The 25,387-nt window shown below is 40.5% G+C and overlaps 3 protein-coding genes across 9 annotated transcripts; all 3 read right to left on the bottom strand.

The window, feature by feature from the left end:
• Positions 1–310: 310 nt before the first annotated feature.
• LOC6547961 (protein kinase C, brain isozyme) lies at positions 311–24,891 on the bottom strand. Of its 7 annotated transcripts, none has more exons than XM_015156256.2 (15): positions 21,523–21,686; positions 20,790–20,867; positions 19,768–20,224; positions 15,749–15,780; positions 15,614–15,693; positions 14,387–14,501; positions 5,187–5,315; positions 4,388–4,544; positions 3,924–4,272; positions 3,686–3,859; positions 3,533–3,624; positions 3,272–3,473; positions 3,017–3,205; positions 2,814–2,954; positions 311–2,755 (listed from the first exon to the last, which is right to left on the bottom strand). In XM_015156256.2, exons 3-15 carry the CDS (start codon positions 19,965–19,967, stop codon positions 2,603–2,605), a joined length of 2,013 nt encoding a protein of 670 aa, XP_015011742.1. In that variant the 5' UTR covers positions 19,968–20,224; positions 20,790–20,867; positions 21,523–21,686; the 3' UTR covers positions 311–2,602. The 7 variants fall into 7 exon arrangements, with proteins under 7 accessions (XP_015011742.1, XP_026835940.1, XP_026835938.1 ...); XM_026980139.1 differs by lacking the exon at positions 14,387–14,501 and adding an exon at positions 10,031–10,142 and having other exon boundaries at positions 21,464–21,684; XM_026980137.1 differs by lacking the exons at positions 20,790–20,867; positions 21,523–21,686 and adding an exon at positions 24,710–24,891.
• Positions 6,376–6,760, bottom strand: LOC113564255. The gene is made up of 2 exons (XM_026980141.1): positions 6,650–6,760; positions 6,376–6,587 (listed from the first exon to the last, which is right to left on the bottom strand). The coding sequence occupies exons 1-2, from the start codon at positions 6,723–6,725 to the stop codon at positions 6,484–6,486; spliced, it is 180 nt and encodes a 59-aa protein (XP_026835942.1). The 5' UTR covers positions 6,726–6,760; the 3' UTR covers positions 6,376–6,483.
• On the bottom strand, positions 7,322–8,274 carry LOC26526049. Its single transcript, XM_015157241.2, has 2 exons — positions 7,547–8,274; positions 7,322–7,485 (listed from the first exon to the last, which is right to left on the bottom strand). Exons 1-2 carry the CDS (start codon positions 7,629–7,631, stop codon positions 7,382–7,384), a joined length of 189 nt encoding a protein of 62 aa, XP_015012727.1. The 5' UTR covers positions 7,632–8,274; the 3' UTR covers positions 7,322–7,381.
• Positions 24,892–25,387: the final 496 nt, after the last annotated feature.

Below are 25,387 nucleotides of genomic sequence, written 5' to 3'. Positions count from 1 at the left end.
TACGCAATCAATGATAACGCCGCGCCGCCACGCAAACCCACCTCAACATCGACCTCTGTCTAGGCCGATTCCCCTCTCCTGGTATCTTATATATGGCCCGATATCCTGATGTTTTTGTTGCATACCTAGCTGAGCTGCGTGAATTTACGATCTACTGGTTGGGATATAAATCGAATTCTGGATACCCATACCTGGATTGCTGTTAAAAGTATAGTTGCGAATTGGCGATTTGTTGAGAAACGAATTATTAAGAGCTCCTCAAATGATCAGCGAATTACCAACCCAGATAAACATTTTCAATTTACGAGATTCAGATGCATTTAGTAGTACTTTTATTTACTTTCGGGTACTCGTACTGTATGTGTGTGGTGTGCCCAAAGCAGTTTGTTAGATTTATTTGGCTTGGCTCAATAAATTATAGATTACATCCAGCCTGGGACTGTGTATATATAGTGGATACATATATGCACAGGCATATATGTAGTTCTGACTGACTGATCGGGGCTGGGTGGGTGAATTATTCAGACGTAAAAATAGTTTTCATTAGTTTAGTTTGGGTTTCGGTCGAGAGTTTTGTCTGGAAGTTTTCGCTCTCTCGCGCGTGTCATCTTATGGTATTATATCATTTAAGTAATTCACATCGATATTTCATAGATATAATTATATTAATGTATATGTGTATATAACTATTTAGTTTGTACTAAGTTAATATGCAATTCAAATACATACGTATGAGACTTAGGTTTAAAAAACGACCGTGAAAATGATCAAAATTACATAAATATGTTTTGTAAAAATGTCGACTCTAAATAAAACTGTATGCAGTTAAAGTCCTACAAATATGCTTTTCAATATGTATATAGTTCGATAATAAAAATTAATAGTCATTAAATTGTAATATTTTCAATATTTGAACAGACTTGAAAAGTGTTTTCGCTTCCTTCATTTATTTGCCATGAAAGTCATTAAAGTAATTCAGACACACATATACATCTATAGATATATGCTAATTATGCATTACAATTAGTTTTTAAAATACGAGCAAATTTCTTTTTCCCCGCGTTGAACGTTAAGTGTACTCATCGTGGCTGCGAATCATACTCATTCATCGTGCTTGGGATCGAGTATATCTTTGATCTACCTGTTGGCTTAGATTACATTTTGATTTCAAACTGGATAGTTAAATTAAACGTTTTAAATGCTTCAAGTTCGGAGTTACACAATTCAATATATTTAAGTTAATAAATATTAATTCTTATTACGTCTCGAATTCACTAGTTTAAACTACTGTTAAGCTTTACCGATTCTGGTTAAATGTTAATTCTCATTTAAGTTACTGTGTTGTGCCCTACGCAATTAGCTTGGCTACAAATTCCCCTTCAACAGACACCGATCATTTTATAATAATCCTATAGATACAGATACGTAATACGCATAGCCTCGTTTGGCATGAATTCTTTTTAGGTTTCTTCTATGAGAGAAAGATAGCTACGAGAGGCACAAAAGCTTAGCTCGGCTGGCGCTAATTTGGAAATCGGTCTAGGCTATATACGATGACTATAGTTTTACATGCTTATAGTAGATTGTCTTTTCCCATAGTTAAACAGTAGTTGCTAGCTGCTAGATTCCTGCGAAGGTACTAAAGTTTCCGACTCAAGAGCAATCTAACATAGTTTTCCCTTGACTAGGAGCAAACAGTTTTAGTTTTTAGCTTAGGTTTTACAGCTTTAGTGTTAAGTATCGTCTAAGCTTAACTTATTGCTATGCAATTTGTTAGTTATGGTACATTGAGACTCTATGCCAGCCATATATATAGACGAGCTATATATACGTGTGTTTGCAATGTTTTTTCTTTTTTTTTTTCGTTAAATAAAACGTAAAATAATTTACACGCACATTGATATTATAATGGAATTAAAAAGAACCGAATTTTTGTTAATTTTGATATTACGGCTTAAGTATTTAATATCTTGGGAATGTTGAATGTTCTCCTCGATTTTTCCCTCTTTGGCGAACTCACCTAAACGCGTTTTCGATTTGATTATAATGCCGGGGCTAGCACTACAATCGAATGACGTTTGAATATGGCCCAAAACTCCTAAGTCTCTCATTTCCTGGCTACATCGAGGAACGTATGGGACCTTTCCACGGTATTTACTATTAAAATCGATTAATTGGCTACAAAAACACTTAGATATTGGCTAAATGGAAAATTCACATGCTAAAAGCTCGTTGAAATACTTATTTTGAAATGTATTTTTTGGAAATCTGACAGAATTGATCAAAGTTCTATGCAGAGTGATAGGTTACCAAGTATTTGACATGTTGCTTTTATTGCTTTTTTGTTGGCTTGAGGTAAGGACGCGCCTTTGAACAGTATTCGAATATTGCATAACTAAAGCTCTTTTTCACAGTTTCTAGATCTTAAAATTAACTAAAAACTTAACAATTCAATAAATATAGATACAGTTATAATATAATGGTTGAAAATCAAACAGAAAACTTAACAAAGATTAACAAGATGTCTTTTTAGTAATCAATATCAAAATAGACTTAGAGGACACAACGCGAAGCATGGAAATTAGATCGGATCAGATCGGATCTATGGGCTAAAAACGTATTCAGGATTCATGTAGGAGAAGCCAACGAACTCCGACTGATCCAGATTCATCATAAACACCTTGTCCGTGGGCGTCAAGTCTGTTTTCTCTGATGTGAACTGCTTGTCAAAGTTGGACACATCCTTGCGGTGTTTCTGTAGCATATTCGGATTACATTAGGTTGGGAAGAAGTTAATTATGCATTCGGCTTACAATTTTCGGCTTGAATGGCGGCTGCACTTCGCGATTTTCTATTTTCTCCCAATCGATGCGTCTGAAAAACGGATGCAGACGCACATCCTCCTCGCCGGAGGAACCACAACCCAAACGCTTATTTGGCTGCTTGGTTAGGAACTAAGGAAAATATTTATAAGTAAACGAGGGATAACCGGTTGTGTATGAGCTTGAATACTTACGCCCTTGCAGGCCTCTTTGGCCTCCTTGCTCAGGCTCTTTGGATAGGACACATTATGATCAGTTATGGCGGCGAAGAGCTCCTCCTCATCCTCGCCATCGAAAGGTGGCTGGCCCACTAACATCTCATAAAGCAGTACTCCATAGGCCCACCAGTCCACCGACTTGCCATAGGGCTGATACAGTATTATCTTAACAGAAATTGAACAAATTATATATTATATAGTTTATAACATCGTTATTTGACGAAAACATACCTCTGGAGCAATATAATCAGGGGTACCGCAGAAAGTCTTTGTGGTCTTGTCACCCACTATGTTCTCCTTGCACATGCCAAAGTCCGCAATCTTCACGTGTCCATCCGCATCCAGGAGCACGTTATCCAGCTTCAGATCCCGATACAGTATACCCTTGGTATGAAGGAAGAAGAGTCCTGCTGCTATTTCAGCGGCATAAAATCTGCAAGCACCACGATAAGTAATTATAGGTAACAGGTGTCGGATTTTGTGGACACCTACACAGCCACGGGCTCCTTGAACTTGCCAAACTGTTGGATTTGGAACATCAAATCGCCGCCATTCACGTACTCCATTACAAAGAACAAACGGTCCTGACGAAAATATATACATTTTTGTTGAAATGTTGGATACTCTATCCCAAGATAAACTCACCATAGTCTGAAAGCAGGAGTGTAATTGGACCAGGAAGGGCGGCTTTTCGCCTAGCGCCAGGACACGCTTTTCGATCATAGTGCACTCGACGTCGTCGTCCTGAATGATCACATCCTTCTTGAGTATCTTAATGGCATACAGCTCCTCGCTTCCTTTGCGCTCAGCCAGCAAAACCTAAGGACTTGGTTATTAGCTAACATTCCAAGAATAAATCTTATGGCCAAGGGCAGCTACCCACCTTTCCAAATGAGCCCTTGCCGAGAACTTTGATGAAATTAAAGTCCGTGGCACGGATCATGTCCTTTTTGGAAGAAGTATGTGTGTTCGTATCGCTGCGCATAACCATCGGCTTCTTCTGGGATGGTTTCTGCTTGAGCTTCAGCAGGTCCTGCTCATCATCCGCACATGGCACATTGTAGTACTCGCCCTCGTCCTGGGTGAGCAGCTTGAACCAGCCATTGGTGGGGTTCTTGATGATCTCCGAGATGCCGAAGGACAGAGCGCCCATAAAGTCATTGCGCGAAGTGCGATCCCAGTCCCACACCTCGATCAGGATGCGGCGATCCTTGTCTTCGGGTTTCAGATCACTAAAAGAACACAACATGTTCTTGCTATAAATTCTCTATCGAAATATTCACTTTAAAACCACATCGTATTGGTGTCCATTTTCGTTTATGTAATGCATTGGGCTTAGGTACTTACTAAGTGAGTGTTTCATTCCAGACAGGATTTAGGCAAGCCTTAATGGTGCGAGTCTTCTTCTTGGACTGATCCTTGTCATCCGGAATTAGCTTCACCTTCACATAGGGATCGCTCAGTCCGTTTGGGTCCATGGGTATGAGATTGCGACCCTCCTTGACTGAAAAGCAGGACAATGGAATGAGCTGTGGCATAATCAGTCAATTAAGACCCATCCCGGTTGAGTCTGTTGAGTGAAAACTCCTCGCACAAAGCAGCTACGGAAATTACGTGAAACATGCTCCTGGGCACAGGACAAAGCATTGTGTCCTGGAGGACACCCGCAGAGCAGCTCGTTCCACTCTTTTGTTCTGCAACTGCAGTCTAGCTTAGTATTCATTATGTGGCATTTGCGGCTAACGAAGGAGAACGAATACGGAGAATTTCCTTAAGCGCGCATAATGAATTAATGCAAATCGTAAGCAATTTTCCCAGTAGCCCAGAGGACTTGCAACTTTCGGCCGTGAAGCAGACTTCTGCTTCCAGCGGGAAACGCAGAGCAATGGATGAATTCAAAAGACGCAAAGACTGTGGAGAAGATGTAACATTTTAAGCGCGTTGCTTGGGAAACTTTGCGGCTTCCCCGGGCATACATTTTTTTTCACTTGCCCCTGCATACTTATATTCCGTAAACTTTTCGCCTGCTTGCCGCAAAGACGGGCGCAGGCAGAAACCAAATAAAAAACTTAGACCGTGCGGCCATAATTGGTAACAATGCTTAAGCGGCTTAAATGTGTATTCCCCTGGCTTGAGGCCCACTTACTCTGGACAGTTAGCAGATTTTCCTTGACATTGATCTCCAGATAAATGCGACCCCGCCGCTCCGTGTGATCGCATCCGCAAAGGCTGGGCACGTTCTCCTTGCAGCGGGCATGCACGTTCATGTCACATGCTGGGGGCGTGGAGAAAATGGTTTTAAATCTTAACTGTTGGTCTCTGTGGAGTCAAAGGGCGCAGGAGTGGGAGTTTGCTCATAGAGTTTGGTTAGTGGGATTGATAGGCATGACTTGGATGTTGAAGTGGTACATAGCGCACACACACACACACACACACACGCACAGAGGTACAGTCGCAAAGTGCACGCTGCAAAGTGAGGTACAGTCGCGCACACAGAGCTAAAGTGTAGTACTTACCGCGTCTGTCGGTGGCAACCAAAGTTTACCTGTGGACGTTCTGTCGCGTAATCTGTCATGTAGAGGCACTCTGGCCGACCCAATCAGTAAAAAAAACCCAAACCAATTTTCCACCCATCGGTCCCATTAGAGCTTGTTTTTCCCCATTTCACTGCCAGCGGAAATTGACAAACTGTTGCTTCTCGCCGATGGAAGCTACACTTCTGACTCTGACAAGTGGCAAGCGTTGAATTGGAAATTATTCGCTTTAATCGAGTTGCTATTCATTTTCATGAAATACGTTTTGTTTTCAATTAAAGCACTTGCCACATCATCGGTCATCCCAGGGCATCATTCTGTTTTTGCCGATTGCTTCAGTTTCCTCTCACATATCCGCTTTTCTCGACTTTTCCCTTTGCTTCTTTTCACTTGGCAACATTCCGCTTTGGTGAAGTGTAAAATTACTTTTGCTTACCGCCCGCCACCCTTGAAAGGGTCTTAATTTCATTCGAGTCCCCGCTGCGTATGCGTGATATTTAAGATACGTTTTACTGGGCGGCCCTGTGGCATGTTGGTCAGCACGGAATGTGCAAAAATGTGTACACAAACGCAAAAAAAGGGTTCCCAAAATTCACAGTACAAAACAAACACACTGATATGAGTGTGTATTCATAATGTGGCCTCCATTTTGATGGTATACATTCGTATTCGTATTCCCTTGCCGTTTGCAGTTTTTGTAGTTTTGTGAATCAGTAAGTTGGATTTACTGATATTTTAGTGCTGCTCCCCTTTTTTGGCTTTCTTTAAAGTTATTTTACTTTTATTTTATGTATCTATTAGTCGTTGCATGAAATCTATTTTGTTTATGTACTTCATTTTGGTGTACTTATTATTTGTATTTTTTATTTTTTGCAATTTAGAATTTGAATACACTGCAAATTCAGTAAATTAGTGACTTTTAGGGCGCTGTTTGCAAGGAACACATCTTGTCTGTTTAAAACTTCCAAAGTGTGTATTTACAGTGTAGCAGCGACCCGCTGGACCGCATTCAGCTAAAATATTTAAATGGCTAATGTGTTAAGGCGTCTATTGTTGTAATTGGTAATGCACTCACAGTGTTTGGCAGCGGTGGAATAATATACTGCGGACAGCAAAGATATTATTAGAAAAAACATCGCAAGGTGATCCATCTTTGTCCTGTACCACAAATAAAATGAATCTGATTGCTTTGTGTTGCATGAATTGTAGCATGATAATTGCAATTGCCAGTAAGCGCAATGTTATGCAAGATGCAATTACACCATAAAATTGATTTGTGTTGTTTCAGATAAATGTATTTGCATACCATTCTATCCCCTTTCTGAGGCCCTAAACCAAAAGAGTTAAAGTGGCAATAAATTAGCCTAGCATACTCCAATCGATAATTGTTTTACAAGATTTTACAAGGCTGGAAGGTTATCATCGTCACTAAAGTTCATCATCTTTATGTACTCATTTACAGTTGAAAATGTGGAGAAAGATATTTAAGAACTTAGGCATAATTTTTCAAGTATTTGTTATTCCCTGCTTGTAACTGGATATCACCCAGGGAATTTGCAATTATTTTGGGCTTTTAGTCTACCTATTATTAATTTTCGCCATCTAGTGGATGTGCAACATTTTTCATTTCGGTTCGAACCATATTTTGAAAAGTATTTTTGACTTAACTAAACACCATTCTATATTTGGGTTTCCAATCGACCATGCTAACATATCCTGTTCAAGAATAACTCTTGGGACTTGCATATATTGAAAGGATATATTTTTATTTCACGAAAACACAGCGCATTTTAAATCAGGTGTTTAACTATCTCTTGCAGCACTTTTCTTTTGGGCCGCATTCAGTGGGAGGTGCTATGGCCCTGCAGGTGTTGCGAACTGAAGTACAGTACCCTAGTCCATTGGCACACTCTGGAATATTTACAAGACCATATTAGAAGATGCTGTTAAGGGATAATAGCGGAGTACTGACTCCTAAAGGGTTTCTGGGACCAGCCGGATCCGATGCTAAGGAAGAGGATGGCTGCCAGCACGAGGAGGTTAAAAATGCAATTCATTGTGCTAAGTTAATATAACTGAGTTGAATTTGAAATTCCAGACGCATTTTATAGCATGTGGTGTGAAAAATTAATTTTCTGATTCAACTATACATGCATCTAAATGTAAACATCTATGGCTCTTACTTCTGGCCAACTTTAAGGTAAAATCGTATGCAATATAAGGGATTGAAGTAAAAGCCAGAGCTGATATCTTGCATAATCTAACCACTAGCTTTATCAAGACTTGCAAACACACTTGCGGCACACTTTATTCATTAGATTGAGTAATATTTGGCGTATCGAAACACTTCATATTTCAATTTTAAACATTAACTAATTAGTTGATATTAAATATGCAGTATCGATTTAATTGGCTGGCATGTACGTTTGCCACGTATACGCCGGATCCACGTGTCCTATTATTCTGCTCAAGAATATTCAGTAGCGCTTTTATGTATTTATATACTCTTTAACGAGTACAGTTACAGTTTAAAATGTGGAGAATGGGATAATTTTTAAAGTATTTGTTTTAGTTGTCCTGTCCTTGTAAGCTGAGACTACTCAGGAAATTTGCAACATTTTTCATATTTGCATTGGGTATAAGGTGCTACGTTAAATTGCCTCGTCTGAATAGGAAATTTTGGATATGGAAGGCAAATAAATTAAAGCTTAATTCTAAAGCTATTTGTTTTTAAAGTTCACTGTATTGGGCTTTTAGTAACAATTCAGCCTATTATTACAATTTTCGCCATCTGTAAAATATGCAACATTTTTCATTTCGGTTCGAACAACATTTTGAAAAGTATCTTGTCCCTGGCCGCAACCTAAATGTTTTAGGCACATCATATAAACTATATCCTTCTTTTCATCTGCTAATGCGCAGGACTAAGGATCGGACTTTTTAAGTTAAGTACTAATTAGCAAAATATCTGTTTCCTATCATACGTGCTTCGCTTTGCGATTATGCTTCGAGAAACTGTAAGTTTTAAGTTCTGAAACTTAACTAAACACCATTTGTCGTTTGGGTTTCCAAACGACAATGCCAATATATCCTGCTCAAGAATAAGAATAGCAAGACTAATATTGAAAGGGGAAAGTACGAGCCTTTTATTTCAATTTTTATGCTCAATTTTTCTTGCAGCACTTTTGAGTTGGGCCGCATTCATTGGATTGTATGACCCTGCAGTTCTTGGTACTTGGTGCACAGTACCCGTTCCCATTGCCACAATCTGGAATATTTACAAGTCCATATTAGCAGATCCTGTTAGGAGATAAGGGATAATGCCGTAATACTGACTCGTAAAGTGGATCTTGTCAGCTCCGACGCTAAGGAAGAAGATGGCTGCTAGCACAAGGAGGTTCAAAATGCAATTCATTGTGCAAAGTTAGTGTAACTGATATGACTTTGAAATTCCAGGCGTATTTTATAGCAAGTGGTGTGAAAAATTAATTTTCTGATTTGGGATTAGCTTAACTCATTCGACAGGGCAAGTATAGAAATTCCATCAGATCCGTTCCAAACATTTATATTAATTATTGCTCTTTAAAGTTTAAAGGTTAAAGTGGGGACGCTTAGCCATAAACTTATTTAATTTCAATAAATTTGCCAATTTTTAAGGTAAGATTAGGAATTACTATTTAAATTAATTTGTTGATTAAAAAACGAATCAACTCAGAATTGTACCATTTTAAATGATTCCCAAAATGTTCTTACCATTTATTTGTAATGACACTAATAGAAGAAGCCTAAGAATTCAGTTATAAACCCCAATGGGAATCTCCTTGCCACTCCACTCACACATGTACATTTGCAAGTCATTTTAATCATTCGATTAAAAAGAAGGCAACACCTCGTTTCATTTTTATTTTTATAGAATTCTACGCTAAATGGAACAAGTGTATGCTACCATGGAATCTAAAAGTCGCAAACTTTTGTGGGGCCTTTAAAATTAGTAAACATATATTAAGTGGCTTTGCAAACTTGACATGCACTTGCAATAACGTGAAAATTAACAAGTTTTTAAGAATGTCAACGTAAAATGAAAAGAAAGCCAAGTGCAGGCAACTGGCAAGGCAAATAAAATGGGGGAAATGCGGGAAAAGCTGGTGGAAACTTGTCAGCGACACTCACTACAGCAACAACAAACAATTCGCCCAAGTGTGCAAAACACTCACCCACACAAACACACGCACGCACACACACACGCACACACACACGCCGTGGCGAAAACAAACACAAATACAAGTGCACACTTGAGCGGAAACAAAGCACTGCTAATTGTAAATTGCAACAATCTAAAAACTCTGCGGCAGCGCCACCAAAAATGCAAATGAGCTGAGACACTTTCGGCGCCAAGCAGGTTATACTACGAGTATATAGTATATATGTTATATGGGGTCCATTTGGGGAACTTTACCTCGACACTTGAGACCCTTGTGCGTGATGCCGTGCAAAAGGGACCCACAATGATCGCAGAACGTCGGCGACAGGAAGGTGACATTCTGCCATTTGTGGGGCATTTGATGCGCCTGCCCGATTTCGATTTCGGTTTGGAATTCGAATTGGAAGAGAAAACTAATGGAAAATTAACGCGGGGCATAGCAATAGGTGTTCGATATAGCTATATATCGAATATGTACATAGGTGTAGTTGCAAATCAACACAAAGGAATATAAAACAAGTTGGGGTATGGGCACACAAAATGAGCAAGAAGCTAAGACAACTATATACTTATTGTTTGGTATGCAGAATGATGTAATTACACATAAAACTGGAGATGTATCTAAATATTGTTTGTTTCATTATCAGATTAAAAAGTGGATAAAATGAGATCATGTACGTTATGTTAATTTAAGAAAATAATAATACCCGCAGTTTCAATTCGCGTGAATACAGCCTGAAATGCATTTGTTAATGTTAATATGGTTTTATTGTAAAAAATATATAGAATAGGAATCTGCACTTGTTTTGGAATTTATTGTCACATTATTGAGCTTTTGTATAGATTAGATTAGTCTTTTGTATACTGTAGTTCATTATAAAGCAAATTAGATCTGGCGAAAATCACACAGAAATTCGAGTTATTCTTTTTGGTTGACGCACATGACGCACATACTAAAAGTATAAATAACATTTACGTAGGTGGAAATGCATTTAGGAGCACCTTTAGTAGAGACGAATGAAAATGGCTTTTAATAAAAGATTATATTGAATAAATTTGAAAATCTCGGCAATGGAGCTTTGAGACCTATAATTAAAGACTTGCATATGCATTCTCAACAGAGTGCCTACCCCCCAAAACTCCACCCACTTCTCGTTTTTATACTGCTTTCTTTTTTTTGCACTGCAGCAGTTTTGCTTTCGTGCTAATGAAATAAACGCGACGTTAATTGAGTTGCAAGTTGGCCGTCACATGTCGCAAACAGCGAAATCAAATGAAAATGGAAGAGGGCTATGGAGGCAGTGTGATGAGTGGGTATATATGTTACATAAACACAGATATGTACATTGCACAGTAGAACATAAGTAACCGGCGAAGGTTGCAGAGACAAATGCTGCCTAATCCTTTTCAAGGACCTCGTGCACACACACAAAAAAGGATTCTCTCACACGTGACATTGGCGGAAAACTTTAAGGCTATTTCCTCTTGTGGGTGGCGAGTCTTGCACCCACACAACCGAGTCGATTGTTGTGTCAGTTTGTGGTGGGTGCTGCCCCCCGGCAAGGACATTTGATAGCATTATGTGCCTCCATGAGCATCCACCGAGTGGTTCCCCCATATACTCGGCGTTCCACGCCCCATCTTTTTTTCGGGGGCGCCTTGGCAATTTGTTGTTTGTCTCTGCCAAGGTTCAACAGCTGCTCAGCCATTAATATCCTTTCGCTACCAAAAGACAAACACCAGCGAACAGCAAACATACACTCACACACACACACACACACACACAAACGTCCTTGGCAGCGGCGCAGCGAAAAAGTTGTTGCATACTTTGGCGGGCATGCTCAAGGCCGCGATGGTGGGCGTTGTGGGCGGTGGTGTGGCGGGCATTTGTTTGGACAAAATGCAATCGCATTGAAGGTAAACACGTGTGTGTACTCGGCCTCCAATTGGACTCGCCTTTGAGGGGCCCTGGATAGCCACAGGTGCTGACATCCGAATCGAGACCCGGACACTGCGGAATTTGGGGTAACTAAAGTGGAACCCCAGTGGCATTCAAGACTATGTATATATACAATACGTGCCCAGTGGGCGGAAGCTCCTAGTTAATTTTGGAAAGTCAGAACAAACAAGGATTTTGTTATTTTTCTACTGCTTGAAAATATGTGAGGGAAACTTGTTTTCTGCTAATTTTTCTCAGAAAAGAACTTACCAATTCAGTGCAGCAAGGAAACGCTTAGTATTTCACTATATTTAAGGCGGCAAAATTGCAAATAGTGTTATGTTTCAAGGTAATAAATATAGTTAATATTTTCCATCTACATTAAAAATTGGAGCGTTGTTTTTGTTTTTTTCTAGCGATCCTTTGTTTCAATGAGAAATGTTTATAAGCAATTTTCAGTGTACAAAAGTGTCTTAAAAGAAAATCTCTTCAACTTTGTAAGCCAATTGAAATGAAATATGTATGCTGTGAACCAATTTATTTCAGCGGCATTAAAGTTCAAGCCAATGAAGCTCGACTGTATGAAATGGTGGGCTTTATTCTTATCATTACGTCACAGTATCTGCCACATGAAAGCATCGTAAACAAACGCCCCGTCAGACATTTCCCAATAAATCTGATGGCCCACGCACACACACGCAGCTAGAATTTCATTTGGCTAACACGCCCCCATTTGCCGCCTGCTTATGTACTGCCACGTGCCAGAGCAAAAATTTGTAAAAAATATTTGCAGCGCAAATTTATCACAGCATTCCTCGCTGTCACCTAACAAATTTGTACCCACGCCATCGGGAAATCCTGGAGCCCCACTTTTCCATATCGCTATCATCGTCCTCATCATCGTCCTCTAGCGGAATGGCAGCTTCCATCACTCCATTTAACGTAATTTTTGGTACATAAAAGGCCATCGTACATGGCTGTGTATATACTATAACTGCCAGCATATTAACAACTGATGCCCGCCGATAACGAATGGGGAACTGGTTGGGGGTGTTGGCAAATATAAATTGCCATGTCATTTATTCCGACAGGCCAGATAAGGCAAGTTGAGCGATCGTATGGGCTACTAGCAGTAGTAAGTGTGGTCATATCGGCGTGGAGCCAGACGGCCATCTGATAGCTTTTAATGGGCCTAACTGCATTTGTTTTCAATTTCCGCTCCAAGTACGAATCACAATCATGTTTGGCGAACTGCCAATCTGAGGCGCACAGCTCGGCTTGTCGCAAAATTGATTTGCCTACACCTGTCGCAATAAATTTAATCCGATTTGAGGCAGCAAGGAGGCAATAAGGAGTCGAAAAGCACAATCGGAAATGGCAACGTCTAGGTTCATTGGACCGGATTGTATTCCACGTACACATGACAGGAGGAAAAGCCACATTTTGAGTTGTGCGTGAAGTGAAAATGCTCAGCTATTTTCCATGCGAAAATTCAATTGGAGTTTCCCATGGCAGCAGCATCACACCTGCCATGAATCTGCCATTCGAGTTGCCAATTCTTATTGTCTCTGCAATTGGTGTTTACACTTCACTCGTTCTAATTAAGCCAGTTGCCATGGCTCCCAATTAAGTGCCAGCTCCAGTGACAAGCCACATGGAAGACCGTTTAGAGGAGTTGCAGTCAATACAGAGCTGAGTACTTCAATTTAACTATAGTTGGTGTTATTAGAAAGCTGGTCACTCATTACCTTTACGAAGGCCAAGACTAAGCTGCTAATTGGAAGCTTTACTTTTTCAGTCTGGCGTCGAATCTCTAACTTAATTTCCTATTGAAATTGAAAGATTTTAAAACATTAGGGTTTGCTGTAGAGGCGGATAAAAACATATACGCTAGCAAATGCACAAAGAATTCAGAACATTTATGCTTTCCTCAATGGCAAGAACTTTGGGCCAGGACCTGAAAAGCGTTTCAGTGGGCTAGTGGGCCGAAAAAACACATTAAAATTATATTTATATCACTAGGCAGCTAGGCAGCTGCACACAAATTTCTAAGCAAATGACAAGCATTGTTTGGCAACAAAGTTTGGCCCCGTCCACTAGGATTCTCCGAGTATCCCTGGCATGTGCATAATTATGCAAATGAATTGGTTGCAGAGGGCGGGGCGCGGGTGGGCGGAGAGGTGGCCGGAAAAGTGGGTTACACGTGGAAACTTTCAGTGCGGTTCGGAAGCGGGAAAGTGAAGAGCAAGCAAACAAAATACGGAAAAAAGGAAGTATTTGCTGGGTGTAACGACATATTTACAAAGGTGCGGCCTGCTTACATGTACATACAAGTGTATCTGTGTGTTTGTAGGGAAAACAATTTAAATAATTAACTTTTAGGGCCTGCAAAAGTTTCTTTCTCCGTGCTGTTGACCAGGTCAAATTGCGTTTAAAATTTAATTCCCACGCAGCCACACACACACACACACACACTCACACAGTCTCACGCACACATTATCATCATTATTTACACTGACAGTCGGGTTTTTTTGGAAAAGGATTATAAGTTAAGTGAAAGAGAGAAGCGAAAACTTTTGTGTGGTTAGGGAGATAGAAGTTAGAAGCCGGAGGGGAAAACACTTATTTGGGTTACAAAGAAAGGGTTCTAGCTTTAAGGGGTCAAGGGTTACCTGAGCATTTGAGACCCTGGTGGTAAATGCCATACAGCAGGGACCCACAATGATCGCAGAAGGTGGGTCCTGCGTATGTGAATGGCTCGAAATTGTGTTGAGTTTTTGGTGAGTCCTTTGATTGTATATTCGATTATATTTTATAATGTTTTTTTTTTTATTTGATTGTTTGTTGCAACAATTTCGATTTCGATTGCGGATTCATTTTGTTTTGTTGTGGTTTTTAAATATATTTGGTGCGTGGTTTCGTGACAGCGTGAGTTGGACAGCGAATTGAGTTTTTGGTTTGATTTTGGTGGATGCACACATGGAAAAGAATACAAAACACAAATTTGGTTCTTGGTAAATCAACAGAGCACAATGACAAATTAACAAGTTCGCTGCAAACTTTCGCATTGAAATCATAACAAATGACAGACTCTACATAAGTTCAGTGTAAGTTTGCAACTGTTTTTTGCTTCTAACTAAAATACGCCCTTTCTGCATTTCCATGTGCGTGGTTTAAGGAAGCCGAGGCGAAATTTAAGCTCGAAAAAATAGTTTATTTCATAGCTACCCTAAAAGCCAATCCATCTGAGACTCTTTTCTCTATATATTCCTGCCATATTTTGCCGTCTCCCTATCACAACATTTTTATTGGGCACACAGCTTTACACTTCAAGAAATTTTAAGCAAAGATAAGTCTCTATTTATTTGTTTTTCAAAGGGGAACGCCTAATTTACTTTGCAAAGCAGGATTCTATGGCTAAGATATGTTCTGGAACTTTAAGGACTATTACGACTGCTTTGAGTTGAAAGTCAAAAGTTGCCCATTTCTTTGCGTGTTGCGGTTTGCCTGAATAAATATACAGCGTGGAGAGCGTGTTGTATGCGGAAAAATCCAAATGACATTTTCCATAACCCAGGGGCGAAGGAAAACCCCGATCGGACAGGGGAAAACTGGCATTTTTAGCCCGAGTCTGCTTAGCAGGCAAAGCAAAGTTGACAGGCGAGTCGAGGAAAAAGGACATGACAGCTGGGACTTTTTGGGACAGATGGACGGAGCCCGGCATAACCGAAAATCCAAATGACAGTTTAATTTGACATAGCCCACAAAGACTAAAAGCAATGCAAATAGGACCCCCCCTTTATGCGCACATGGAAATGCAGTCGGGTGCCGTATCCTGCGTACATAGATATGTATGTATGTGGTTATCCTGTTTAGCATATGTGTTGGTGCGCACTTACCGAATCGATGCCCTTATCCTTGCCCGGGCAGATGAAGGTGACGTATTCGTGGCACCGCTTGTGCACCACATAGGAGCAAACTGCAACCGGAGAACGGGTTATTCGGAGCTCAAAGTTCACGAGATGAACCCTTACCTTGGCACTGAAATCCTTGCTTCCCGAAGCCCCTGAAAGACATCGAAACCAGTGGGTCAATTCATATTCGTCGACGAATCGTTATGGCACTGCCATCGCACCAATTAGCATAAATATTTAATTCCCCATTAATCAATATGCCCCACTGGGCCGTTTAAAATGATCGATATAAAAAGAGCTCGGAAAATGAATGGTTTCAACTCAAAATAAAACCCTTTACCCCTAGCTCTTTAATTATTTACGTGCATGGCATGTCATCAAGTTAGGTTTCAGCGGTGATAATCAACGTAATTAATTTAGTTTAAATGGTTTGGTTTTACAGTTTGACTATTAGACTACTTCTCATACAACTATACATCAAGGGAATAAAATCGATGAATCGTACAAGTATTGTAAATATATGTCATAAGTAAGTCCTGATATTTGACCATGGAACATTTTTATTACGTATGCGTTATATATAAGGTAACTGAAGGGCTTTCAAAATAAATATACACCTTGGCTTAGGAATACAAGTGTTTTCTAGTGTAAGGGAATGATCTGAAATTGTTCAATGATTTGTTCTGGTTACTAGCTGCTTTGGTGCATGAGCCAAACATTTAAGACTAAGCATTTAAACAGTGGAACGTGACCTGCCCATTCCGAATACTTGCCAGCTTGAACTGAAAACTTAAAGCCATTCAGAGAGCCATTTCATTTCTGGGCTACCGGTTAATGGGCGGAACCCGTTGTGGGCCAAAAGGCTGCGGCTCACGTGCGAGGCTTCCAGGCGAGTCCCAGCCCTAGACCATAAATGACTTGACCACAAACCGCTTTGCCAACCCCGAGCCCAGCTGAGTCCGGTGTGCAATTTGGGACAAGGCAAATTATTCACATGCACGGCGGAGAACGCACAAGTACAAGTATATATAAATAATAGGAGGAGCAAGTTTGGCCAACTTTGCAACTGCAGTTGAATAAGTTTCGGCACGAATGGACCCGAAACCCGGTTAAAGTTCGCTCCGTTAAGCCGTGGCCAAGTTGATCCGATTAGGCCGTAGCCACTTGGACAATTCACGCAAATCGGTCAAATCGGCCGATTTGTTATCGCTGCTAACGAGTGCGAAATTGTGGCTCGTTTCATAATTCTGGTTGCAGACCGCAATTTTCATTTTTCATTTACCAACTTTCACTTTTATATTTCATTTAATTTTAATTCCTTTGTCTGGCCAGGTTGTCTGTTTCTGGCTTTTCGCTGCGTTCTGTTTCCCCACTTTGGTTGTGACCCGTTTTTGTTTGCCCGTCAAATGAAGTGAAAACGCAATTTTCCCGCGCCTGCAGTTATACTATGGTTCTGTTTTCCCCCCTTTGTCCACTCACAATTATTTTTTCACGGCATCTGTTTTTGTTGCATTTCCATTTTTAATTACGCGCATATTTTCCGACAACGCTGAAAAACCGGCACAGAGACACGGGGTTAAGGGTGTTTGATATTTAAGTTAATTAATCCAGCGACTTGTTCTCAAATAATGTCCAAATAGCCCAATTTGGCCAAACAAATAGGCAATGAGTTAATGCAATAGTAATGCAATCAACCAGCATCATCAGATGCCCCAATTAAATGTGGCATCCTAACTTTTCAGTTCAGTATAAGTTCTCGAGTTCTAATGCAACCTTTGCAAGTGCTTTTAACTTGAAATTCAAACCGAATTTCCATTTAAAACTGTTCGAAATGTGATTCCAAGTAAGTGCACTTATCGAGAAATCCCTCTGAGCATCAGCCTTATCACATGAAAAATGCAAATTGATATGTTCAGGGTATTCGGAGGTGCTATCTGGAATTTCCATCGTGACCTTTTTGGTTTCCGCCCTATTATGCAAATGACGTGCCGTAAACATGGCCAATGTTTCACCTGCTACCCGCAAAAGAAGGCGGCTGACACTTTGCTGCCACGGGCGCACCACCCACCGCGCTCCACCCACCCCCAGCACCACCCACTCCACGCCCCCCAGTGGCTCAGATACGTGCTTGCAACGCCTTTTTGCAACACCGAGCGCTGTGTGTGTGTGTGTTTGCGTGCCCCCAAAGTCCCCGCACTATTAATTAAAAGTCGAAACCAAGTCTAACAGCCACTGGAGTTGTTAATTAGCTGCAGCCCCCCAAAAAAAGTGGGCGCTTGCGGCGGGGGGCGTGGCGCTCAACCTGTTCGCTGGCAGTGCTGTCAAAGCGCGTTAATTACGTGTAATAATGATGCAGTGCGCGGAGGTTTTTGTTTGTTTTCCGCTCGCTTCGCTTTTTGGACGACGGGTAGCCAAAAATGTCGCTCTTGGCCCCACCCCGATTATGGGCACAGATCGATGATGCTGGCGGCTGGCGGAGCATTTTAAACAGCAATTAATTTAATTATTGCCAAATGTCTTGGCCGGCAATTAGCTTAAGAGCCCGCAGCGCTTGCGACGAGTCACAAAACAAGCGTAATAATTGGCGACTTGACTTCCATATCCATTCATTAGTCTGTGGCTTTAAATTGTCAACGAAAACGCCTGGCATTATGACACTTTGTGCGGAGATAGAATGTGTTTGTTTATTAAATATGCATTAATATCACTGGAATTGCTGCTCAAAGTGTCTGTGGTTGGCGGCCAATTTCGGCTGTGAGTGCTGAGTGGCGAATTAATTAGTTTTGTGTGGGCGAAAGACACTACTTTCCTCAATGGCATGATGTTCTAGCACTACACAAATGGATTGGATGTGAGTATACAGGTATATCCTTTAAAATACCTACATCCACGCATATCCCGACTGATAGCCGCTGTAAAAACCAAAACACTGTTCAGAACTCATGTCAACAAGTAAGATTCAGCGCAAAAGCACGAATCCGACATTTTCGGTGGTGAATTTAATGCTCGTGAAATTGATTTATAAGCCGTGGGAAGGCTGGCAGGCCAGGAAGTGACTACTGGGACCCGCTGCCAGGACTTCCGAGAGCAAACAGGCTACTCCACTCCCACCTCGACCTGTACACCAATTTCAGCTCATTTCTACCCTGCCCTTCTGTTTGTGTTTGCTTTGGGAGCAACAATGGATTAAAAAAGATTGCGGCAGCCTCACCTGCATTAAATATTACACAGGTTGGCTTTTGTTTTTCGTTTTTTGGTAGGAATTTAGGGCCAAGCAAACACAACAAGTATATCAGCGTATTAACTTGTCTTGAGTGACACAGCTTGTTGCATGTATCGAGGTTTGAATTTCGTTGTTCTAATTTAATGTCTCCTTTCAAACGGCTTTATTGGTTTTTCATAGCAATGCTATTTATATTCATTAGATTTTCTCGGAAGTACTTTTGCATTTTGCTAAAATGCTCAAACAGGAATAGCTGCTTTTCATTCAAATTAAATACCTACACACTTGCTATATTTTATTACGCTTACTATTAAACCATGGTCTACATTGATGGCTTTGGTTAGCACACCACTGAAATCTCAGATTAAACAAGTCTTTATCGTTGACCACCAACTTAATATGTTATTCATTTTTGAAAATTGAGCTTTGGGAGTCCCCTCCGTTGTGTGTTTGTATTTGCTGCAGTCTGTTCCTATTATTTGCCTTATTCCCCCATTGTTTCCTCGCTGCTTTCGCCTGTCAATATACATTTATCGATTCCCGCCTCTGATGTTATGTGGACGCATTGCTGGCCATGCTTGGTAGACCCACAAGTGCCGTCGAGGAGTGGGCTGCATTGGCTCTATGTGCTTGTACACCCGGAAAAACCATTGGTTCTTCCGAATAATCACCTTACCATGACCTGCCCGGCGGCTATATGATCTCGGGTCAGCTGGATTGGGTCATGATGAGATCAATATTCCATTTGGCCAAATAACGCTTTCCTAAAATTGGACGAGCTGAACGTATGTGCCATATGAGCACTGCTATTTTTCCAATAAGCCCATTCAGTTAGGCCAGCGTCATTTGGCCTTTAGTAGACCAGTTTTCCCTGGGTGTCGCAATGGATGCCAGTTGGGGGCTGCGAGTCACTCACCAGATAAAGTCCTTGCAGTGGGAGCAGAACGTGGGCTGCTTGAAGAACCGGGCGATGAAGCAGTGATCCTTGACATTGAAGACGTTCTTCTTCTTGAGGGCTCCTTTGCGGAGGCGGGACTTCATTTTGTTCTCGCCCACCGCCTCCCCCTCCGCCCCCTGCTGCTGGGGATCCCCGTTGTTATCGCTGCCCTCCGACATTGTTGCTAAATGTTCTTTTGCCGCTCTTTGTTGTTTTTTGTTCTTGTTGATTTTTTGTCGACTTGTTGGTTGATTTTTAGCACGACGGGTATTTCGCAGCGTTTACAAATCGCAAAGGTTCTTTAACTTGCTCACTTGTTGTTGCCGCATTTGTGTGTTGTTGGTGTTGTTGCTGGTTACGTACTTTTTGCTGGCTTTGTGTTTATTGATTTTCAGTTTTTGTTGTCGGCGTGTTTTTATTAGGCCTTAAATGCCATCTAACGTTAATAATGGGCGAGAGAGAACATAATAAAACCAAACTGGACTTTAGAATCTCGCTTTAATTTGCCCAAAGGCGATTTGCATAATTAAATTTATCACTGGCCGCACGTTCGCCGTTTACTTAATTATTTTTCACTCGCGTCTCGCATCGATTTCGATTGATTTTTCTCAAAACAAGTGCAGCAATTAAACAAAAACTCAAGCACATGTCACCGGGGACAAACAAGCTCATAATTAGCATTAATATTAATGCCCCGACGGTTGAATTATACAAAAGAATTTCTGAAGGGGTTTCGCCGAAACATGGGCCAAATAATAACTGGCAAATAATATAATTTTTCCCAGCTTGTTGAATGAGCGGCGCAGAAAAAAAGCGAAAAAAAAGTGACGAGGATTGAGCGCGCGTGCAAATATAAAAAAAAAAAAAAAAAAGCGATGTGCAAACGAAATAATTTTTATTTCAATGTTTTGCTTTTGTTTTTCAGCTTTATTGAAATTTTTGCAACGCCAATTTTTGTGTGCCTCGCTAACAGACACGTTCTTGCTGGCCACTGCTCTCACCTGTGCAGGTGGGCCCACTTGGACTCGATGGGGCCATACCCTGTAAACATATGCGCCCGACAAGTTCCTATAGCTAACCTGAAAATTGCTTTTATTTAATTCAGCTGTAACTCAATAGCACGCTGATAATTCGCTTAGCGCTGCGTTGAGCCTTAAATTGAATCAACGAATTATTTTATAATTATATTTGGCAAAATTTTAACATAATTGGCTGAGCTCTAGTATCGTGCTAATTGCATCATTTAAAGGCCCGCATATTTCCATGCCTCCAATGTAAACATTTAATTATCTAATCAGCAGTAAGTGCAACTCTTTTGCTACCCTGCAAACAACATATGCAGCATTGATTGAAACCGCAAACTGAACCACAAAAAGGACTCGACTGTAACTACGATAGTCTTGGTGAGCGAAATGCAACAGTTACTATCATTTCCAAACGACTTGCGTTGGCGTGTTTTCTTTTTTTTTGTGCCTCCATTTGGAACACATTTCCCTTCACGTATTCATGTCACTTTTTTGTGCTTAATGGCCATAATGGCTATGACTGCTTTTCCGTTATTATCCCGAGGGGTATTATTGGAATTCCGTTTGCTTAATAGTGCCTAGAATTGGGCAGTAACTTTTCCAGCTTCAAGCACTTGTGCACATCGACATGTGGCGTTTATTTTGTTTACTCTTTGACCGTTGACTTATTCTGATTGGTCTTATTTGGACTACACTACACTACACGCACGAGCTGCGAAAATGCGAAAATGCGAGGAACAACTGCCTTTGCTGGCGAACCGAAACGTAGTGAGTGTGCGAGTATTTTCACACGAGCGGAAAATCCATGTCCATGGGCTGTGGTGAATTTCCCAGCTGTAGCCGTCTCCCTCTTTCTCGCTCTCCGGGTTACACAAGATTTCCACTCGCACACACACGCACGCACTCACAAATCTGTTGTTATTGTTGCTGTTGTTAGTGGTGGAAAATGTAGGGGCTGCTTTTCCCCAGCTTTCCCTCGGCCTCCTGGCACTGCGAGTTTTCTAGCTTTCCCGGCACGTGCGCTTCGCTCGAGACACAAACGCGTTCTGACCAACTGCCACTGCCCGTGTTTTCTGGAGCGAATTAGCCGTAGCGAGCTTTTGGGCGCGCTGTTAGCCAACAGCAACAGCGCTGTTAACGCTCATTTGCATCGCGGCCAACTGATTAACATAAGTAAACCCATAGCGATACGTTAATTGATCCGACTGAACGAAACTTGTTAAATGGCCGAGCTTGGCCAGAAGTGATTTGATCTGTAAATGGAACCCCCGTCGTGTCTGATCGGTCTGCGAGATAGGAAAATTAGTATCTACTAATCAATTTGAATGGCTTTCAACTTCTTACCAACTCCAACGTGCAGCAACCGCATTGAGTTGAATAGCATATTGAACCTTATGGAAAATATTCATTTTGTCAAGCCCTAAAGCATCTCTATAAAATTTAACAATACTTCTTCATGATATTGAATAGTAATTAGCAGTGAATAAAAAAAAGGAATTTATTAATGAACTGAAGTTATTATTCGGGCTTTCTTAAAGGTAACAGCGCTTATTTTGCAAAATAAAATAGTGTAGTTGATAAGATAAGATATTAAGATTCCATTTACCATAATAATTTCATATTAAGCTTTAATTGCCTTGACGCATTCATCGCATTATTGTGTAACACTGATTGACGCGCCTTATAAATACGTTGCGACTCATAAAAAGAAGATAATTATCCAAGCCCTAAAAAGGCAGCTCAATACATGAAATTCTCGTATCAAAAACATGAAAAATTCCCTGGAAATATTTAATGCTCCATTTTATATGGAATTTGCTAATTTTGCTCGGGTATCAAGAAGTAAGGTTGTTTATTAATGTTGCGCTATCATGTTATTAATGGAGTGAATAAAACACCTTTAGAATTCGAAATAGGAATCTACAAATGACTTGTTTCTAATGACTTGTTTCTTATCTCGTCAAGCATTATTTCACTTCGCAACTAATAGCCCTAATTTACCACTTCATTATTTATTGTTCCAATGCGCCCAAGGTGGAGGACAACAGATTAATTCGCGATGGGGCGGATCTTCGCTTACATCTGCCCAACCGCAACCTTCGCCGCGGTTACCTGTTACCTGTTACCATTACCAGTTACGTGCCACATGCCCCCACCGCTAGCCACTTGCTTGGTGCCACATCTGATAGCCAAGTGTCACGTTTCGCGGCCCGGCTAAAAATCAAGCTGGGGCGTTGCTACGAAACGAATCGAGAACGCAGCTAATGCAATAATTATTTATCTGCTTTAGAGACACGGACAGACCATAAACTATCACAACATTTTCGCTTTCGGTTAGTCGAGCGGTTTGGCTCTAATAGAAATACCAAATATTTGGGCGGTCAAATAAATAACCACTGCACACATGCGCTAGCCCAAATTGGAGATAAAATATTGTGGTAAAGTCCCATTGCCAATCGCTGCGAAAACCATTTGCCAGTCGACATGTAAATGGGCATGTTGAAAGCCATCGGAATTCGGTTGCATAGATAGAACACGAAATATTGTACGATAGATAGCTGATAGTGTTGGCGGCACTCGGCCAAGTAGATAGTAATTTATGAATAATTCGCTTTGAATATCACAAAACACTGGGCCATAAATTTCAATTGGAAGCGGGGTAATTAAAGCCCATTGAAATGTTTTCTCGGCGCGAAACCATATTAAAAAACATACGACATTTTGGGTATGATAGTTGTGAATAGGCTTGTTGTGTTGGTATGGCGAAATAAGGGACTTGCATAAAGTGCAAGGGTATTCAACAGTCGGTACTCGCTCGACACTTTGCTTGAATTCTGCTAAACTGGAAATGCTGTTCCTCAATTTTTTAGACAGTACTTAGTATTTCTTAATAGGTACGAGTAGACATGAACTTCACTCACGCATTGGTATATTTAACAAATAAAGTAAAAATAATATTACAGGGTAGCTGTAGGTGCGAGTGCAGCGTTGTTGGCTGCCAATAAATCGACACTCTGCTAATTTCTGGGAATCTTTTCAAGTGCACTTAGCCCACATCTGAACACTTTGTAAGAGTCTCATGTGCGGTGGCTGCTGTAAACTTAAACCTGCGAACTCATCTTTAATCGATTCGAGTTTTTGAATGGTAATTTCCAATCAGAATGCTATGCTTTCACTTAGCTCCACTTTGTCTTCTCATTTTTTATTTTATATATTTTATTTGCCTCAGGGCGGTGCTTTTGCCGCTTTCGAGAGCTGTGTGCAGCCTTAATTTTCTTTATCAGCACAAGCTGAGCATTTTTCACACGCACACAAAACACGGAAAAGCCGCATAAACGACAAAAAACAGACAAATTTCAATTAAAAGCGTGGGCGGCGGCACAAAGGGCGTGTCACTCACGCATAATTGACGCAAATTGTGGCAATCAAGCAGACAATCAAAGTTACAAAGCCAACCTTATCGCACATTTCACCACTGATTGTGATTAACGATTTGTTTATTTTAAGTTATGCAAATGTATGTTGGTATTTTAATAGAAATTTCATATCGCATTTGTTGTATTTCAATGGGTTATTCAGCACATCATTTAAATTATTGCATTGGGTGAACTATTTTTTCTAATTGCCCAGTAAACATAACGACTATCTGATTAATGGGAAATTTAATTGTTATTAGAAAATATTAATTAAAACAATTGCTTCTTTTTGGATAATTTATTGTTTGTTTATGTCTGTGCACCATTTATGAACAAGTTTCATGCTCGGCGACCTAAACACATTTAAATGTATATATATCACTTTGTTGAATTGCGGAACAACCAATTGATTGCGATGCGATTTTAAATTTAAAATTTCCAGCTGTTCTCCAAGCAATTAAACTGCCACTGAGAGTTTACATGCGTTTTTATTTATCTGGTTTCCCGCTTTGGTTATATTTTTCGGCACTTTTCAATCGGTAGCGAAAATCCGATGGCCGCTGAAAAAAAACAAAAACACTCCCGACGACCCGTTCAGCCGAACTTTTGGACTGGCCGCGTACTCGTATCTCTCAGATACAATTCGCGTCTGTCTGCCCCACAAATGCGATCGCAGTCGCGCTGCTTTTTGCTTTTAGCTGTCGCAAATTACGGCCTTTTCTACCGATCTGGCCCACTGTGCTGCCGGCAACGATCGGTTTTTGTTTGCGTCTTAATTGATCGCGATGCTGGGAAGGTGGTCCAATGGAAAAGCTGATCCATTTGGTGCACAAGGAAAAAATTCGCGAAAATGCTACTTTAATTGCAATCATTACTTTTAATTACGGCTGGCCGTCGTTTATAATCTTGCTTATTTAAATAATATTTTTATGGATTTTCTTTACCGTATGTCAACACTTATAATTATACGTCTTTCGCTTTTGCATATTGCAAATGAATAATGGTCTGTAATTAAACATTCTTGTAAATGAGGTGAAGGAAGAATATATTTTTCTCATTAACGTCTTATAAGATGTATATTCCTAGCAAGCAATTAAATACTAATAATTGCATAATATAAACAAAAATATATGTATAGAATCATGTCAGTTGGAAACT

The sequence above is a fragment of the Drosophila erecta genome, unplaced genomic scaffold (genome assembly GCF_003286155.1).
Source record: "Drosophila erecta strain 14021-0224.00,06,07 unplaced genomic scaffold, DereRS2 tig00000092-arrow-pilon, whole genome shotgun sequence".
NCBI classification, from domain to species: domain Eukaryota; kingdom Metazoa; phylum Arthropoda; class Insecta; order Diptera; family Drosophilidae; genus Drosophila; species Drosophila erecta.
The sequence above is the reverse complement of the archived record's forward strand: the minus strand, read 5'-3'. Positions and strand labels throughout refer to the sequence as shown.

Excerpts from the sequence above, each read along its gene's own strand:
- LOC6547961 (XM_026980137.1), bottom strand. The coding sequence starts at position 19,967 with ATGTCGGAGGGCAGCGATAACAACGGGGATCCCCAGCAGCAGGGGGCG. Across the intron at positions 15,781-19,767 it reads CACTGCAAGGACTTTATCTG|GGGCTTCGGGAAGCAAGGAT; the intron begins GTGAGTGACTCG and ends GATGTCTTTCAG. Across the intron at positions 14,502-15,613 it reads AGGATAAGGGCATCGATTCG|GACTCACCAAAAACTCAACA; the intron begins GTAAGTGCGCAC and ends ATACAATCAAAG.
- LOC26526049 (XM_015157241.2), bottom strand. The coding sequence starts at position 7,631 with ATGAATTGCATTTTTAACCTCCTCGTGCTGGCAGCCATCCTCTTCCTT. Across the intron at positions 7,486-7,546 it reads GTCCCAGAAACCCTTTAGGA|AGTGTGCCAATGGACTAGGG; the intron begins GTCAGTACTCCG and ends TAAATATTCCAG.
- LOC113564255 (XM_026980141.1), bottom strand. The coding sequence starts at position 6,725 with ATGGATCACCTTGCGATGTTTTTTCTAATAATATCTTTGCTGTCCGCA. Across the intron at positions 6,588-6,649 it reads TTCCACCGCTGCCAAACACT|CTGAATGCGGTCCAGCGGGT; the intron begins GTGAGTGCATTA and ends TAAATATTTTAG.